This window comes from Apis laboriosa, unplaced genomic scaffold (assembly GCF_014066325.1).
Source record: "Apis laboriosa isolate Shangri-la unplaced genomic scaffold, ASM1406632v1 scaffold43_cov150, whole genome shotgun sequence".
Taxonomy (NCBI): Eukaryota; Metazoa; Arthropoda; class Insecta; order Hymenoptera; family Apidae; genus Apis; species Apis laboriosa.
In genome coordinates, this window is record NW_025223292.1 from 1,473,775 (window position 1) to 1,491,148 (window position 17,374).

Consider the following 17,374-nt stretch of genomic DNA (forward strand, 5'->3'; position numbering starts at 1 on the left):
AAAAACAAAAATTATTTTGATTTCTAATATAATTTTCAAATTTGTTATTATTTGAATATATTTTTATTTGAAATCTCCCGCCAATTTTTAATATAACGAATAATTTATACTTGAAAATTTTACGCATTTAATCTCATAATTTTTGTTAACATCATATAATAATCATTATAAATAATGTATTAAACATAAATAATATTAGATAATATACTATAAATTAATTTATGTGCATGTGAGAATTCAAGGTTTGACTCACAAACTACGATGGTCATGCTTTTCGATATAGATAGCCGGCCTACACGTGAACCAATCACAAACGGAGTTTCAATGGGCGGGGATGTGGCGTGATCCACGATGACGTCATAGTAGTCTACAATCGATAACTATTCGACGTTGAGCAAACCCTTATAACCTTGTTACTGTAGTACTACATACGATCAATGTTTGACTTCAATGCGCCACATATCTTACGATGATCGCGCATTCTTTATATTGATAATGCAGATTAATAACTTCAATAAAAACACAATATTTTCTTAATCATTTTTAATTATAAGAAAAAAGAAAAATGATATTTAATCCTTATGAGTTTTTCGTAAAAGAAAAAAGTAAAATATATTACTATTAAGGTAAGAGAGTGATTTTATCGATCATGTTGATCTCTACTGTAGTTAATATCAAAGTTTTGACAAATATTAAAATACAAAACCTTTTGCAAAACTAACTAAACTTTTATACATATTTTATAATGCGTAATAAGATAAATGTTGAAAATGAATTGAAAATAATTTGAAAATAAATTCTTGTATACAAAATAAATAATACTAAAATAATATTAAAAAAAAGTTTAATGTAAATATGTACATAATAATTATTATGTTTTCCAAAATTCGGATGTAATAGTACAACCTAAAATCCAGATCTTTATTTTCATAACGAAATACATGAGAAATGCCATATATAATAAAATCAACAGCGTAACATTTAAACTTTATTAAAACCAACAATATTAACAAGAACAACAAGAATAAATCATTCCTTCGGAAATAGTTCACAGAAATTCGATCTTACATAAAATTCAATTGTCCTGCCATGTCGCTCAACGACGTAGTATATCAGTTAGTTATGCACTCGAATAGAATGGTTCACATCATGAATGATCAAGAGCCGGGAGACCTACGACATTAGTAACATGATTCAAATAATAATAGCCTCAAAATGATAACAACGTTTCGGATCAAACCTTCTAATTATGAAATGCATTAAGACACTTGTCGTTAAGGGTCCAATCATGATGCTGCTACGGTCGCTAAAAGCAGTGCAAGAAAACAAGCCAGCAAAACCATAGAATATGTAGTAAATAGTATTGTTATGAGGTTAGTAACATATGAAATACGCATTTCAGTCGAACGAGGAATGTCATACAATTCATAAGTATCCTTGCATTTTGTACTCTCACCTTCACAATTTGAGTCATGTTCATCAATTTCTGATTTAACAGCAGTTGATATTACAGTTTTTTCTTGATCGCTTTCTTTTTCTTTTTCGTTGTTTAATGTCATTGAATTTGTTTCAATAATATTTAATGACGAAATATCTTTTTTAATCGAAACATTATTATTGCAAGAAATATTACTGGTTGCATCCTTCTTTAATAATGCTTCTAATTCTTCAATTTCCTTTTCATGTTTGCATAAACTCGCTGCTGCTAATTGTAAATCATAAACAGCTTTGGATAAATCAAGTTTTGAATCGGTATGCGAATTAGTTCTTGTTTTTTCTGATTCTATCAAGTTGCAGTCCTCGTTTAAAGTTATCGTTGTATCTTCTTTAGGAACTACATTTAATATATCAGTGATCCTTGACGAACTAGACAAATCGTCATTTGTATCGTCTTGACTACAAGTAATGGAGCTACGAGTACTAGTATTGGGCGCTGTACTATCGGTTTCTATTTCAGAATGGTACGACGTCAGCGAATTCTTTTGGCTTAAACGACTATCACGTAAGTGATCTGCCACACTGCTAAACGCCTCTGCAATTAGTTTAACATTCTCATCTGCGACACGAAGATAAAAATCAAACGTATTATCGTCAGTCTTCTCAGAATCTTTATTTTCAAATTTAGTGAGAATTTCTGTTTGTTTCTCTACGTTCTCCTTATCTTTATGATTTTCAATATTATTTTCTGAATAATGATTACCTAAAGATTGAATATGTAAAATTGAGGATTCTTCCATCTTATTATTATCATTTGAAACATCTATTACAGGAAGTTCTGAACTAACATGTGTTTCTTCAGTTGATTTCACTTCCATATCATTTTGTCCTTCAATTAAATTAACTAAATCTTGGCATAAACGACTATACGCTGTGAAATCAGTTTCTGTATCTTGATTATATGGCTCGTTAGATTTGCTCTGCATGCAATTCTGCCAGAATTCATTGTTTAATGCATTAGGTAATATGTCATTAGATATTATGGAGTTTTGTGCTCTTGTATCATTCTCATTTTTATTTTCGAAGTCCTGTACTTTAGTAGATGGTGAAACATAAACACGTAATTTTTTTCTATTTATATTTGTAACTGGATGATTGCCATTTATATCAGTTTTAGAGTTTTTCAATAAACTATTAGAATGCCATCGATCATAATCGGAAAGTTCACCATCGCTTACAACGCGTCTATCTGATCGTATGGGTAAAGATTTCATATCTATTATAGTGTTACTCATTTCATCTTTGATCTCTTGAAGACTAGGTTCTCTTCGAAGATGAATTCTATCATGATTAATTAAACCGTATAAATTAGCAGATAAAGATCTAACCGCTCGTTTCTTTTTGGTACCAAAAGTAATTTCCTGATCTCTAATAATACTGTTTTTACTTTCAACAATGTTTTTCGATGTATTGGCATCCTTTCTGAGAGCTCTATAAGCCAAATCATCGGTAACAATGTCAGGCTCGCACTGTGGTATGTATGACGAACGAGGATAGTCTAGTTTAGTTGGTGTAGTGTGTAAATAGTCGCTTTCTGTGGCAGCCGTTACCGGTCCTAAAGGAATTCCAAATGGAGGTTGAGGATCAACTATCTTTAATGTGTTATTAGCATGTTGAATGCTCCGATAAACAACATCGTCTCGTGTCACATCTGGTTCATCTCGACGCGATACACAATTTCCAGAATATAAATAATCATCAGTTATATCTTTGCGTGATAAAATAGGCGAAGCTATCAGATAACTGATATTAGAGAGTGCAGATTGACCAACCACTTCCGACAATGATGCAGGTCTCTCTTTAGGATGCATTCTTCTGTAAGCCATATCATCTTTTGTTCTATCTGTAGAATCTTCTGAAATATATGAAATAGTATTGGTTTTTGCTTGACGAAGACTAAATTCTTCCATACTACGTCGTTCGGCTCTATCAAGAAGATCTTCATCTCCTAAACGGAGGCTATTATATATTGCTTCAAGTTCAGAAAGCGCTTCTTCAAGATTTTTAGAACTTCTTTTTTTTTCTAAAGTGTCTTGTTCACTAATTAATTGATTTTCTTCCGTTTTTAAATGATCAACAAATGTATCATTTGGTAAATTATAAAAATTTTCGATTGAAATTTGTTTTATTGGTGATTTCGTATAGGAACTATCCAAAGACTTATTAATAGTAGATGAAACGGAATTATTATGCATGTTTTTAATATAAGTAGTAGATAATCTATTTTCACGCATTTTGGTATCATAATTTTTAAAGCTTGAAGTAAGTTGATCATTTCGATCATTTCTCCTTTGACATTTCATTGCTTCTGTTTCTTTAAACATCGGTTCATCTATGTGTCTGCCAGTTGAATTGTGTCTATTGTTTGTACACTCTGATAAATTACAAGATGGTGTTGAGCTTATAGTTAGAGACAATGGACGTCGTGGACAATGTTTAATCGAGCCACACCAACTGATTTCATTATTTGAATCATAGGATCTTAAACTTTTTACATGATCTTTAGTAACTTCATGTATATCGTTCATTTTAGTACGTAAAGTATCATCGTATTTCATTGCACCAAAGTTTTCATTCAATGGAAAAGAATTACAACCATAAGTAAAAATTCGACAACGTGGATCTCTTGGTGGAGGTTCAGGTGGAGAAGAACTTCGACTCGCAAACTGACGATTTCTCGTATAATCATATGGATCAGCATAAATTGTATTATTAGCCATAGATAAATTGAAAACATTATTTTCTTCTTGATTTAAATTGTTTTTATTTCTGTATAAAACATTTGGTTTTGCATAAGTATTATTTTGGTTTAAATCTGTTATATATTGGCTCATTGGATATTTTGTGAGATCAGTAGACGATTTTGTTTGTAAATTAGGTACAATCAATCCAGATTGTCGTAGATTTTCAGCAGATTTTTTTATTGGAAAGGTATTACTGTTAGAATAATTGATATAGCATGATGATTGTTCTGAAAATTGAAATGATTCATTTGCATCTGTAGAAACAGATGATTGTTCTTCATTCATGAAATCAAGACTGGTGCGTTTATTTGTTATATTGTTTAAATTTTCTGGAAACCTGTGACCTTCATCTCTTGATAAACGTTTTATATAACGTTCAGTACGTGCTGCACGACTTTTTCTATTACAAGAAATATTTTTCTGTGTACTATGTGCAGCAATTTCATTTTGATATCTTGTCAATGAATTACAAGATTTACGCGAATCTTCATCTGAACTACTATCTGCACAAATACGGTCTCGTTTTGCTTCTACTCGTGCTTTTAATTTATTTTTCCTTGCTTTTTTACTTAATCCATCCAATGATCCATCACTACTACGAGAATTTAAAGAATCTTTTTGTAAGTTTGTTATATCCAGTGACTTTGTAGTATCATTAATATTTAAATGTTGATTTGAATTCTTTTCAATTGGTTGAAGCACAACATTATGTAATTTTCTATTAAATACTGTGCGAGATTTTGGTTGTCTTGTACAATATACAATTTCTTCATCATTAGAAGAACTATCATAATCCCGAATTGATGATATTCTTTTCAAAATTCCACCAATTGACCATTTTTTTTCTTTTTTCTTATCTGTAGAAGTTACAGCATTACAGACAGGTAAGCGTCGAGTTGGTGGTAAAAGACCATCCATTCTTAAGATATCTTTTCCACTGATACTTCTTTTTTCCATTATGAATAAATAATTTATCTATTTAAATATATTATAATATCTAAAAAAAATTAAAATTAATATTTAATTAATATTTAAAATTATTTAAATTTTAAATTATTATTTGTAAGAATGTTTTAAACTATAAAATCTTATTATATCAATATTAACAAACTATATTAATAAATATATTGATATGCTGTTAATTTTAATAATCTTAATTCTACTTACGAACATATATGTATATTAAATATATATATCATATAGATAACATATAAATGCAGAAAATGTGTAAAAATTTGCAGATATAATCACTTCATTATAACCATTAAACGAATTACATTTTATTTAAACAGCAAATTTTCGATTTCCAATATTGATATGTTTATATAGTGAACACCTTGAAACAGAGGATTTTCATTATAAACAATTATATACCATTACGTGCATGTATATAAATAGAATATTGTCTGCTAACCTCCATGCAGACGGTCAATTGAATGATTCAGATAAGTATTAGGCGAAGGGCGAATTTTCTGTACATTTGCCAAATATTTTCTTGTGATTTAGGAATGTTAGGCACAAAATTCATTCACATTACACAGGATATAAATCAAGACAACTTAGATCAGTACATCTAATGTAGCGCTGATAATCCTGATAAGATTTCCACACCTCTTCCGTAGAATTTCGCAATACGTTCGTTATCTTGACAGATGAACTATAAAAGCAGTTACTCTTGAAAATTATAATGAATTCTTGTAAATTATTAAAGTTCCAAACAGTTTGATTTAAAGATGTGTTTGAAAATTACAAAAGACTTGATTAATTTTCAGACACCTACGATCTGTAACTAATATTTGCTTCATGCTTATTTAATACTGCCATTACATGGATATCGGTGAATGTAATATTACGCGTCAAATATAAAGGATACTGGTAGACCACTCGAAACTGACTCGAATCAGATCGAATCAGATATGAGAAGAGAAGGGATTCATCGTTTAGACCCCACCCATTACACCAACCTTCCCCCATCGCGCAGAATCACGCACAGTAAATCGTACACGCATCTTACGCACCCACGCACGACAATTGTATCATCTGCTTTAGAACTATTATAATAGTATTTTAGTTTACCTTCGAGAAATAAAATAGTATTATATTTATTGATATATTATTGATATAAATATAAATTTATTGATATAATATTCTTGTAATATAAAACAATATATAATATATATTATACAAAATATTTTTTATAAAAATATTTGATATTTTCTTTAACAATAGTGTAGAAAAAGGCATGTAATATATTTCAATATGTACTGCACTATTTATTATGACGCTTCACATAGAAATCCTCTTTGACAGAGTTTAATAAAACTCTGATGATATAGTAGGAAAATGCTATTCTTCGGTTAGAATTGAAAATAAAGGAATTTTGTGTAATTGATCTTTTTAATATTTGTTTTTTTAATAAATTGGAATATAAAATTTTTTATATAAATTTTATAAGTTTGTGAAATTGGTTGTTTTAATATTAATATTATTTGTTTTTTTTTATCATAAATTTTTTTATATAAATTTTATAAATTTTTTAATTTTTTTTTTTTCATTAACATAATAATAAATATAGATCACTTATTCATTTATGTACTTTTATGTATTTTACATGCAATATGATAAGTAGAAAATGAATGAATTGATAATATATGATTATATTGAATCACAAGAACCTTGAACTTACGACTCCAAGTTATGTTTGAGATTCAGTTTAAAATTGTATTGCATTCCAGATTTGAATTACGTCAGACTAAAGACGTAATACGACACTATTATAAATAGAGATGTTTTTATATTAGTGTTTAACTGACAAATTTCAATTTAAATTATTCTAGTTTTTTTTTTAAATAAAATATATTTTTTTAAAACATTTACATTATACAATTATAAAAAATAATATTATGTTTCCTGAATTAAATTGATTTATTTTCAAAAAAATATTAAAATCATAATTACTTCTTGTAAGTAATATACTTTCATCAATCTAAATTGCATATAATTGTATGAAACACACATTTCTTATTTTTAGATTAACAATTTTAATTTTAAATATTTATTTATTTATATAATTTCTCAAAAATTTAAGAAATTTAATTAATAAACATTATGAAATAAAGAATTTATATTACATTGTTAAATCCATTATTAAATAAAACACATCTATATCAAATCATTATGTAAAACAGAAAGTTAAAAGGGAGTATAATTATAAAGCATTTAAAAAACCATAATTGTCACATACAATGCGAATGAGATACTACGGGATATTTCTTTTAAAGAATTAAATACTTATTCTAATGTTTCAAGATTAGAATTATTATTTTCATTAAAAGTATACATATTGTAATAAATATGATTATATAAAATATTTCATATTTCAAAAAGGAAGTCAATTTAAAAAAAGAAATGGAAATATAAAATTATATATACATTTGGTTAAATATTGATGTATTTTTAATTTCAATGGTAAAAAAAATATATAATAAAAATATTCAGATAAAAAGGTAAGACAAGAAATAAAAAAAGTATAAATTACACTTCTTTTATTGCATTTTAAAGTGTTTATCTACATTTTATGTTTAATTTTAAGCATTTGTATTTATTCATCAAAAAATGGATCAAAAAACATATAAAAAAATGTTTATTATTATTATATTTCATTCACATTTTAAACTATATATTCAAACATTCATTGTTATTAAAATATAAAAAAAATATAAAATTTCAAAAAATAAATAATACTTCAAGAAAATACAAAACTAAAATATTTTTTATTCTTAAATTAAACAAATTCATCTATATTTTAAATTGCATCGTCGAGTTATCTATATAAGGTATAATAATTATCTAAAATAATTAATAATTTCAATAAATCATTATTTATGCTTCAAATTTCCATTTTTATTTTTTATTTCATCTTGTTAAATCCTAACAATTAAACCAAATCCATCAAGAAGCGGATATATTCTTCCATTTTCTTTTTCTCCGCGCAAATCGATGATATGCGAAGTCCAATAATATTCGCGGATATTTTAAGAACGGATAGGAAAAAAAAAAGAAAAAAAGAGAAAAAGAAAGAATGAATGAATGGGGAATGTGCATTTCGTGAAAGTTATAATTCCTCTGAGTATTCTTGGTGCAAGACTAGCAGACATAACGCATTACGCGAACTGTTAAAGGTTTAAGACGTCACGAGGAGACGGTGATATTCTTTCGAAATTAGGTATTCATGCTGCATCAATCCGGTCCAGAGAGCCATATATGGTTGGTCAAAGACACGAGGCATTGTGTATATGTAAGTTGCACATATCTCATCGATGTAGCAAGGAGAAAGCCGCTTTCAGCATTAATTCAGGACAAGTACCTTTATTTTGCGCGCGACAAAAACTTTACGAAAAAATCGACATGGCTCGCAAATTGACGTGGCTCGAAATAGCGGGCAGAATTTTTTTATAGCATGATGAGTATCTATTTATATCCGAAAGTATATTTAATCGTTTCACGCGAACAGAAGTATATGTATAATTTTAGAATGTATAAAAAGAGTGAACCAAATTAACTTGTAATTGATATTAGTGTTTAACACACACGGATATAATGAATAACTATTTTCTTTATTTAAATTCAAAAAATTATTTTATCGATATAATTTAATGGCTTTGTTAAATAATTTTTAAGAAAATTTAACGCTGTATAGAAATGAAATTATTTTTTAAAAATATTTAGGTATTTAGCTTTTGATGTTTAGTTCAAAATACGTGACAGATCGATTGTTTTAGAGCATATTTACAAAATATACAGAACGTCATTGAAAAATTTAAAGAATCAGAATCAAGTGATTCTTTTTTCAAAATTAATTTCATACTAATAGAATTTACTTATCTATAACAGAAAATCAAAAATAATTTTGCATTAATTTTGATATTTTTAGATTAACTGTTAATTGGAGAAAGAACTCATTATTAATTCATTATTAACTCATTATTTGGTTTTACAATTTCTTATTGTTAAACTTAATATATATTAACTATAATGTATTTTAAATGCATCATTAAATGTTAATTTGAAAATTAGTAGCAAGAGTAAAATTTGGATAAAATTTGATTAAAATGAATTTCCTGATTATTGATTTCTGATATTAAAATAAATATTAAAAAATAAGCCAGTTAAGATAAATAATAATTAATTATAGAGATTATGAATTATTATGAGCTTTTATAAAATATCACAATTAATTTCGAACAATATTTTGATGGTAAATTGGAAGAGTTAAAACCGTGAAACTCTCAAGGATATGAATTGAAATAGCCTGTAGAAATAGCAGACAGTCCATGATTGCAGGGTCAAATGATGACAAGGACAACAACCGTATGAGTGTTAAGCTTTTTCGTTTATTGAAAATATCTCTGTAAAACGTGTGTATATTGTGGCCGGGCGAGGTAAGCCGACAAAACCGAATCTTTTTTTTTTCTTCATTTTTTCGACAACGAAACGAAATCGGGTAGCAAACGAAGGAATACGGTGAAGACATTAAAAACAATAATAGAGTCAAATCGTTATTTAGTTACCTACATAAGTAAAGGACGAATCAACGATGCATTCGCTTACTTTTCTTTTTTTCTTTTTTTTTTCTTTTAATCTTAGTATATTAATTATATTATGTATAACAAAGCGGTAACAACTTGTTAATTGTAACTATTACGGTAATAATCGTTTACTTTATATAATTACAATAATGTAATGTAAGGATGATCGTTAACTAATCGATAACAAACGAATCGTTTCCTCCTCCATCCTTCCTTCGTCTTGATCATATTTATTCTCGTCACTTCCTTAACTTCGTCTTTTCCCTATTTTTCTTCTCTTTTTTCTTTTATTTTTATGTTTGTATTTATTTATTTATTTATTTATTTTTTTGCTTAAATCCGATATCGATCTTCAGCTAAATCGTTTCGTTATTTATTTTATTCATATATTCCCTCTTTCGTATTAATTATTTAACAACAGTTTTTTTATTCCTTTTATTACTTGCTCTTTAATTTAATAATCGTAGTAAACATAGTAATTATTTATAATATTGTGCAAATAATCCATATTTTTATTTTGTTTAATAATAATGAATGTCATTCAACGGAGGAGCTCTTCTATATTCTCTCTTTCTCTCCCTCATTTTCTCTCTCTTTCGCTCTCTTCTCGCTTTCTCGCTCTCCCTCTCTCGCGCTCTCGTTCATTCTTTCCCTCATTCTCTCTCTCTCTCTCTCTCTCTCTCTCTCTCTCTCTCTCTTTCTATTTTTCACACATACACGTTCTTTCGCACGCACTCTGTCTCGATGTCTCTCTCTGCTTGCTCGTGCGTATTCACGACACGCATTTGCGCATGCGCGCCGTCGCGGCACACGTCCGCGCATGCGCGCACAAGCACGGAGCACGCATTTGAATGGACGATCCTTCGCGCGTAATGTTTTTTTTCGACAGCTAGCTCGTTAAAATTGGATTTTTTTTTTTTTTGGTTTCTTAGCACATTTCGTCTATCTAGCTTGTTGACCCATGGCAGTTGCTTGTTCATTATACTGGCCGACAGGCTCCATAGCTTGACACTTTACTCGATTATTCTCTGTATTTTTTTTAAATCTTCTTTTATTTAACCCAACTCTAGAATTTTTATTTCGTATCTTCTTTATATAGCTTTTGTGTATTTCATCGTTTTATTATCTGACGTTTAGGTTAATAAGTTTCGAGAGTTTCGAGACACTACAAAGCCCTTTTTTATTTTTGTTCGCTATCCGTTTAAGAAAATTTCGTGCATTTACGATTAGTTAACTTAGTTTCATTTCTTCTTTATACAATGCGTAACGGCAGTATCGTCCACGGAGAAAGTACGTTTAAATCTCGTCTTACCTCGCTTAACGAAGGAAAGCCCTATATGTATGTATATATATATATATATATATATATATATATANTTTTTTTTGTTTCTGGTAAAACGAAAATTAATGAAGCACACCACGCATACTCTTCCACCCCCCTCCCCCTTGTTTCTTTTCGCAGCCATAACAAATTTTTTTGGCCGATCGAACATTTTTTACCGTTCCCGAGCTTTTTTGTCCCGAGCATTACGCACAAACGAATTTCCAAGCAACCCTTCGAGACGCGGAAATTGGAATTTCTAATCTCTTTATACTTTCCTTTCCCTTAACGACCGTAGATTAAGCGGATCGAATGTTACCAAGTTTACCAACAATCGGTAAACGCGACTGAAAATTGGGGAAGTTGCGATTCAATCGAACATTCGATCACGAAAAATCCGAGCAGTCATCACGTTCACAATAAAAATGGATAAAGAAACTATGGATAAAGAAGAAAAAAAAGAAGAAAAAGAAGAAGAAAAAGAAGAAGTAGAAAAAGAAGAAGTAGAAGAAAAAGAAGAAGAAGAAACGATATTCATTCGATGCCTCTCAGGGAAGAACGATTTTTATATGATTCGCAAAATCAATTATCGTTAAAAAGAGGCCAATGTGTTTTGGAACACTTTCTGCACGATTGCATTTCGTTTCGTTCGTTACGCCCTGTTTACATATTTTTTTTTTTTAATCTAGCGTTTGTCGTGTGTCTCGAGAGTTTTATTGCTTCTAGAAGTTCGCGGTTGCCCATTCGACAAAGTAGTATCGAAAATATATATGTATATTATTTGCGTACAAACCATTTGATTATTATCGAATTATTTGCACATATTACAGCACGGGAGAGGTTCGAAACATAAAAAGGGGCGAGAGGGGGTATCTGAGTAATTAGACAGTGAGCCGGACGGACCATCAGATACGTCGTACTTCGATAGAAGAAGGATCGACGAGTTAAATGAATCGTCGTCGATCGATCTCGTGCCTCTATTCGTTTCGTTTCGTCATCATCGTCGTTCGTCGTGCTTCGTATATTAGATTATATTATGTTATATCATGATCGTATATTTCGAGTATTATCGTGATTATTTTGATCTCTACAAAACAATATTTGAATAACGTGCGGCTAGAAAAAAATTCGAAGATTCTCGTCAAATATAATATATGCAAACAGGAACGCATCACACAATACTTTTTTTAGGCATAATCCATATCCCTGCTTTTTCGTTGCAGAAAATTATTGAGATAATAAGTGGCGTGATGGATCTGATTGTAATTGATGATAATGCGGATATATTATTGGAATTCAGAATCATTTTAAAGAGAGATTCAGAGTATAAGAAAGTCGAATCTCGGAAGAAACGAAGAACGACGATCTCTTCCGAACGAACGAGTCGCGAGGACGCAGTCACGCGCATGCGTATACTTTGAAGCGTACTCACGAAAAGATCATCGAATGGCCCGCGACGAGAATCGTGAAATGCAATTATAATATACGTAGAAAAGGTACGAGGACATTAATATCGGACAGGCTTTTCTAAAATACTTTGACAAAGCGGACTCGACACCGATAGTGTGTGAATTATTTGTACGAGTAATTTACAATGATTCTCACCCTCTTGAGCCTTCGTAGCTTAAAATAATGAACATTTGTTTTTCTTTTTATCTTTTCCATATTTTCTCATTATTTCTCGCATTATTCTGTACCTAATTGCATATCTGTATTTTGCCTAATCTCATTTTCAACTTATGTGTAATAAATTTACACCGTTCCCGGCTCACGTAACATTCATAACCATCATTTTTGTTATGTTCTCGTCGTCGCTTCTGCTATATATTCCAAATACAATCTTCGAGCGAGCTGCGAGTTTTTTGCCACGTCCGTTTTCGACCAGCGAGAACGATTCTAGCTTCGTTTATTATAGCGTTTCCGCCCTCGCTAACACGACACCTGTTTCCGGTAAAACACACGAGTAACAAGGTGCGTTCCTCGTTCCTTTTCCCATCGTTTCTTTCTATTCCATTTCAGAACGCGGATGTAAACGTAGAAAAATAACGATTGCGCAATCCGCGTTAACACACACACGCACACACATTAGTTCATGTTGTCCTCTGTGTTGCCTCACCACCGCACGCTCGTTGCGTGCTAGCCCGAGATAACTTTCGTTCGTGTAAGTACCTATATGTATAATATGCATTAATCTGTACTTTGTACGGCAAAATGAACTGTGCATTGCCGTCATTATAGACAGACGCGTTCCAACGAATTCTCGTTTATCTCCGTGTGCATATCACTTGCAACGCGTTCCTCGATTCACTTCACTATACCTATGATTTCTTATGTTGCACGAGAACGATGCGATTGAGGTTATTGACTTGTGATAAAATCGAGTGCCATGTTTACGATTATTGAAAATTTTATTCGATATATATCGAAATAATTTTACTCGATCGTAATACAATCCTACCATGTCATCTGAAAGACAAGATTGTATTATTTATGAAACAGGCACGCGATCCTTCACGAAATTATTAAGCACGTAAACCCGTTCGAAATCGAGCTGGGAACTCGAACGATTCCTTTCTTCTATGAAGCATCGATTTTTTTTTCTTTTTTTTTTTTTTTTTTTTTTTTAATCGTTTAGAATATATATCGAAATTTTTTTAAATATTTGTTTCGTGATTCATAATGAAAGAAAATGTGTAGTTATTTTGTCAATTTATCAGTAATCGTTATTATTCTTACGTGCATCTTCTCGAATCACGAATGGAAATGGTACAACGTACTTTTTGGGCGTTTTTGCATTGTTTGTTCTCATATAGAGATAAATCACGTTTGATAATTCAACAGAAACTGTGTACTAAATATTTTAAACAACAAACAGCAAAATAATCATTTGAAATCTTAACAATTTTTGTTGAAAACTTAACGTGTCATTTTGGCATCTATTATTAAACTAAGTAGAATGACACAACTTTTTCACTCAGATTTTATAATAGAGAATTAAAAATGTTAATGAATTTTTAATTTTAAATTTTGTCTGAAATGTAAATGATTTTTTTATATTGAAATATTAAAAAAATTATTTTAAGCAAAAATTATCGTATCGTATCTAAAACACTTTTTTAAATTTCGAATTTATCCCGTTATTATTCTATCCCATTATTATTATTCATTAATTATTTTTACAACTTTTTATTTATTACTTTAACAATTGAGTTAAATTTTGATAGAAATATAATTCAAAAATGAGTTAAAAATAGTTGTGTCCAGTTCTACATTATCAACCGAGTTAATCTTTCATTTTTCCACATTATTTAAACATGCGGTATTTTATACTTCGTTTTACTCATTTTAATGATTAGACTACGCGTTTTACTGCGAGACGGGTTTACGGGCGCACGGTTGTCGATTACAATTATTCGAATAACGTTACACTATTATGTATATTCATTTATTCCAAAGCGCATCACTACGTCGTGTAAGATTGTGTCTGTGTAAGTTTTTGCAAATGTGTAAATATCTAGCTGATGATGATTGCGAAATTTGTATTTGCCATTCCTTTTTCTTCTCTGTTCCTTTTGGCAAGAAAACTAATTATTAATTATAAATATTGAAAAAAAAATTTTTTTCCAAGAAAGAATTTTTTACCAAGAAAGATTTAGCTAAAAATTTAAATCTGTTTTATCAAATGAGTTATCACAATCGTATTTCTTCCTAATTCTTTATAAAAGCAATTTTTCGATTTCTTAAATAAATATATTGCTGTAAAATTATCAGATCGTTAATAATAATATATAAATCAAATGATAGATCATTGATGATTGATATTTAAATATAAAAATAGATAAGAGGAACAGAGAAATAAAGGGTCCGATAAAACAAAGCCGCGCATTTGGATTTTTGCGCATCGTACTGCGCAAAATTTGTTCAAGCCGAGCAAATTGTAGTAAACTACGCGTACATTTCACATTATTAACATTCTTATTCACCATCATCATCATGATTTATAATCGTTATCTTAATCATTCTATGATCATCCTCACTATTATCGTCAGTTATGATCAGCATCTTCATCAATGTCTTCGTTTTCTCCGTCATTTTTCTCTTTTTCCTTTTTTTCAGTTTTAAGTTCAAAAAACTTTCTCGTATTTATTATACACCACAGTACGATGACCAGAATAACAAATAAATGAACAAATGTCACCCACGAACCTCGACCGCAGCGAATCAACATTGATTTTTTTATTACATTTCTATATATTTTTTAACTTCTTTTCGTTTATGTTGTGTTTGTCAGCGAATTGGCGAGTCGCTGTCAAAACCGTGTAAAAAATCCAATATACGCGGATAGAATTTTATGAATCAGCTCTACCGATAAGTTTTCTTTTAGAGAAACGATCGCTCATTTCTCTCTCTTTCTCTTTTTTTTTTTTTCTTTTTGCAAACGCGGCAATATCAACTATCCCACCGTAGATCTTCATTTCATTGTCGGTCATGTGAAAAGATTTTTCATTTCATTGCGTCTCGAGTATGCGTGCAGCTAACGCAGCCGGCGCGGATCGTCATCGTCATCGTACGATTTCTAAAAAAAAAAAAAGAAAGAACGGTAAGAAGTACCGTAACGAAGTCCATCGAAGGCAGGAATACTGAGCGCGTAGCAACGTTAACCTTCGAGCCCTGGTTTATTTTTAAAGGGGGGGAAGTCGACTCGAAGATTACGTTGTACAGAGTCAAATACACTTTTCTCTATACACCGACTATCATTATATTCTTTATATGTGTTCTTTCCTGTTAAAGTTCTTGTCCTTCGATTCCTCTTCGTATGTCTATCCGTATCTTCGTTTCATAGTCAAATCTTATTTTTCAATTACGATTCCATGAATTCCTCTTGCACCACGGAACGAGAGCCGAACCAAATTCAATAACGAGCAGGGACGATTGATGATATCAACAACTTTATGTTTCTCTCTATCATCTTATTATTTGCGCCCCGTTTTTAACTCGTTCAAGATAAACAAACACATGTCTCGTGTATCCTAATCCTCGCTCGTGTATTCATCAGCTAGCGACGTGTCTTTCCCAACGATCGTAGCGTTTACAGTAGATTAAAGGCAACTCGTTGGAGGAATGTATTTTTTTATTTGTTTTTTTTTTTTTTTTTGGTTTTTTTCTTTCTTTTATTTTTTATACAACTATAAGGCTGTCGATGGAGAGCGCGCGCGAGGTCCGTGAGGCCGCTGCTCCTTGCGAGCAGTATCAGCACTGCAGACGCTACGTGAAATTGACGCGTCTGTCGGTAATTCTATAGCTGTTAATCGGCGATGCTGCAGATGGAGCGATCGTCGCACGGACGCCGCCAATTTGTGGTTCGTGGTGGCGCTTGCTACGACGGTGGCGGTGCTGGAGACATTATGGACGCCGATCAGACGTCCGCGGTTCTCGAAGTTACGCTCGGCGATCGGCTATGGATGACAACTCTGTGGCCATTTTTCGTTACAAAACCGTCACTCTCGACTAAGACTGCGGTTTGTCTGACCCGTGGATCCGTGTCAGCGTCATCGCTTTCTTCGCTGGGTCCGCCTAGACGCTGTTGTTTGTGTTTTCTCCAAGCGTTCTGGATCAAACGCGCGCAATATTCTTCACGCTGACGCCACAAAGTAGAAGAGACCGGTTCATAACCAGTTTCACCTGGACGCGTTTGAACCTCGAGCTCTGCTGTCTCCTCAATCGGATTACCCTTACGCGCGAAGAAGTCTTTGGTGAGAGCATCCAAGATGTCCACGCAGAACATCATATCTCCTTTGCATATAGGAATGTCCATCGATACGATCTTGTACTTGTTCGGCTTGTGTATCTGCAATGGCGGTTCGAGCACGTCCAAGAAATCGGATAACTGATCGTATCTGATGTACTGTGTTCCGTCTGGATCAAACTGTTGCCAGATCTCGTAATACATATCATAATCATCATCCGTCAAACCTTCTTGCACATCCTCGGTCGCTTGAGAATAGTTCTCCAAGATTACGGCGATGTACATATTTATCACGATTAAAAAGCTGATCACCAAATACGAGAGAAGATAGGCAATGCCGATCGTAGACGAACCACAATTGCCCGGATATCCTATCTCGTTGTTTGGTTCCTGGCAGTCCTCTTCGTTTATTATACCGTCAAGAACACCGTCCCAACCAGCGGACGTTGACATCTGAATAGATTTATGAATTTTCGTT

The 17,374-nt window shown here is 31.3% G+C and overlaps 2 protein-coding genes across 20 annotated transcripts in view; both read right to left on the reverse strand.

Moving 5' to 3' along the window:
* Positions 1–975: 975 nt before the first annotated feature.
* On the reverse strand, positions 976–6,247 carry LOC122716300. 3 transcript variants are annotated; one of them, XM_043939232.1, is made up of 4 exons: positions 5,656–6,247; positions 5,409–5,577; positions 1,457–5,238; positions 976–1,173 (listed from the first exon to the last, which is right to left on the reverse strand). In XM_043939232.1, exons 3-4 carry the CDS (start codon positions 5,196–5,198, stop codon positions 1,148–1,150), a joined length of 3,768 nt encoding a protein of 1,255 aa, XP_043795167.1. In that variant the 5' UTR covers positions 5,199–5,238; positions 5,409–5,577; positions 5,656–6,247; the 3' UTR covers positions 976–1,147. The 3 variants fall into 3 exon arrangements, with proteins under 3 accessions (XP_043795167.1, XP_043795164.1, XP_043795165.1); XM_043939229.1 differs by having other exon boundaries at positions 976–5,238; positions 5,656–5,898; positions 6,022–6,246; XM_043939230.1 differs by having other exon boundaries at positions 1,241–5,238; positions 5,656–6,246.
* An 8,029-nt stretch (positions 6,248–14,276) lies between these two features.
* Positions 14,277–17,374, reverse strand: part of LOC122716313 (sodium channel protein para) — a 56,360-nt gene continuing 53,262 nt past the window's right edge. For all 17 annotated transcript variants that reach the window (XM_043939267.1, XM_043939272.1, XM_043939271.1 and 14 more), the window contains one exon: positions 14,277–17,349. In XM_043939267.1, coding sequence (XP_043795202.1) covers positions 16,567–17,349 — 783 coding nt within the window. In that variant the 3' untranslated portion in view covers positions 14,277–16,566. The remainder of the gene's footprint in view (positions 17,350–17,374) is intronic.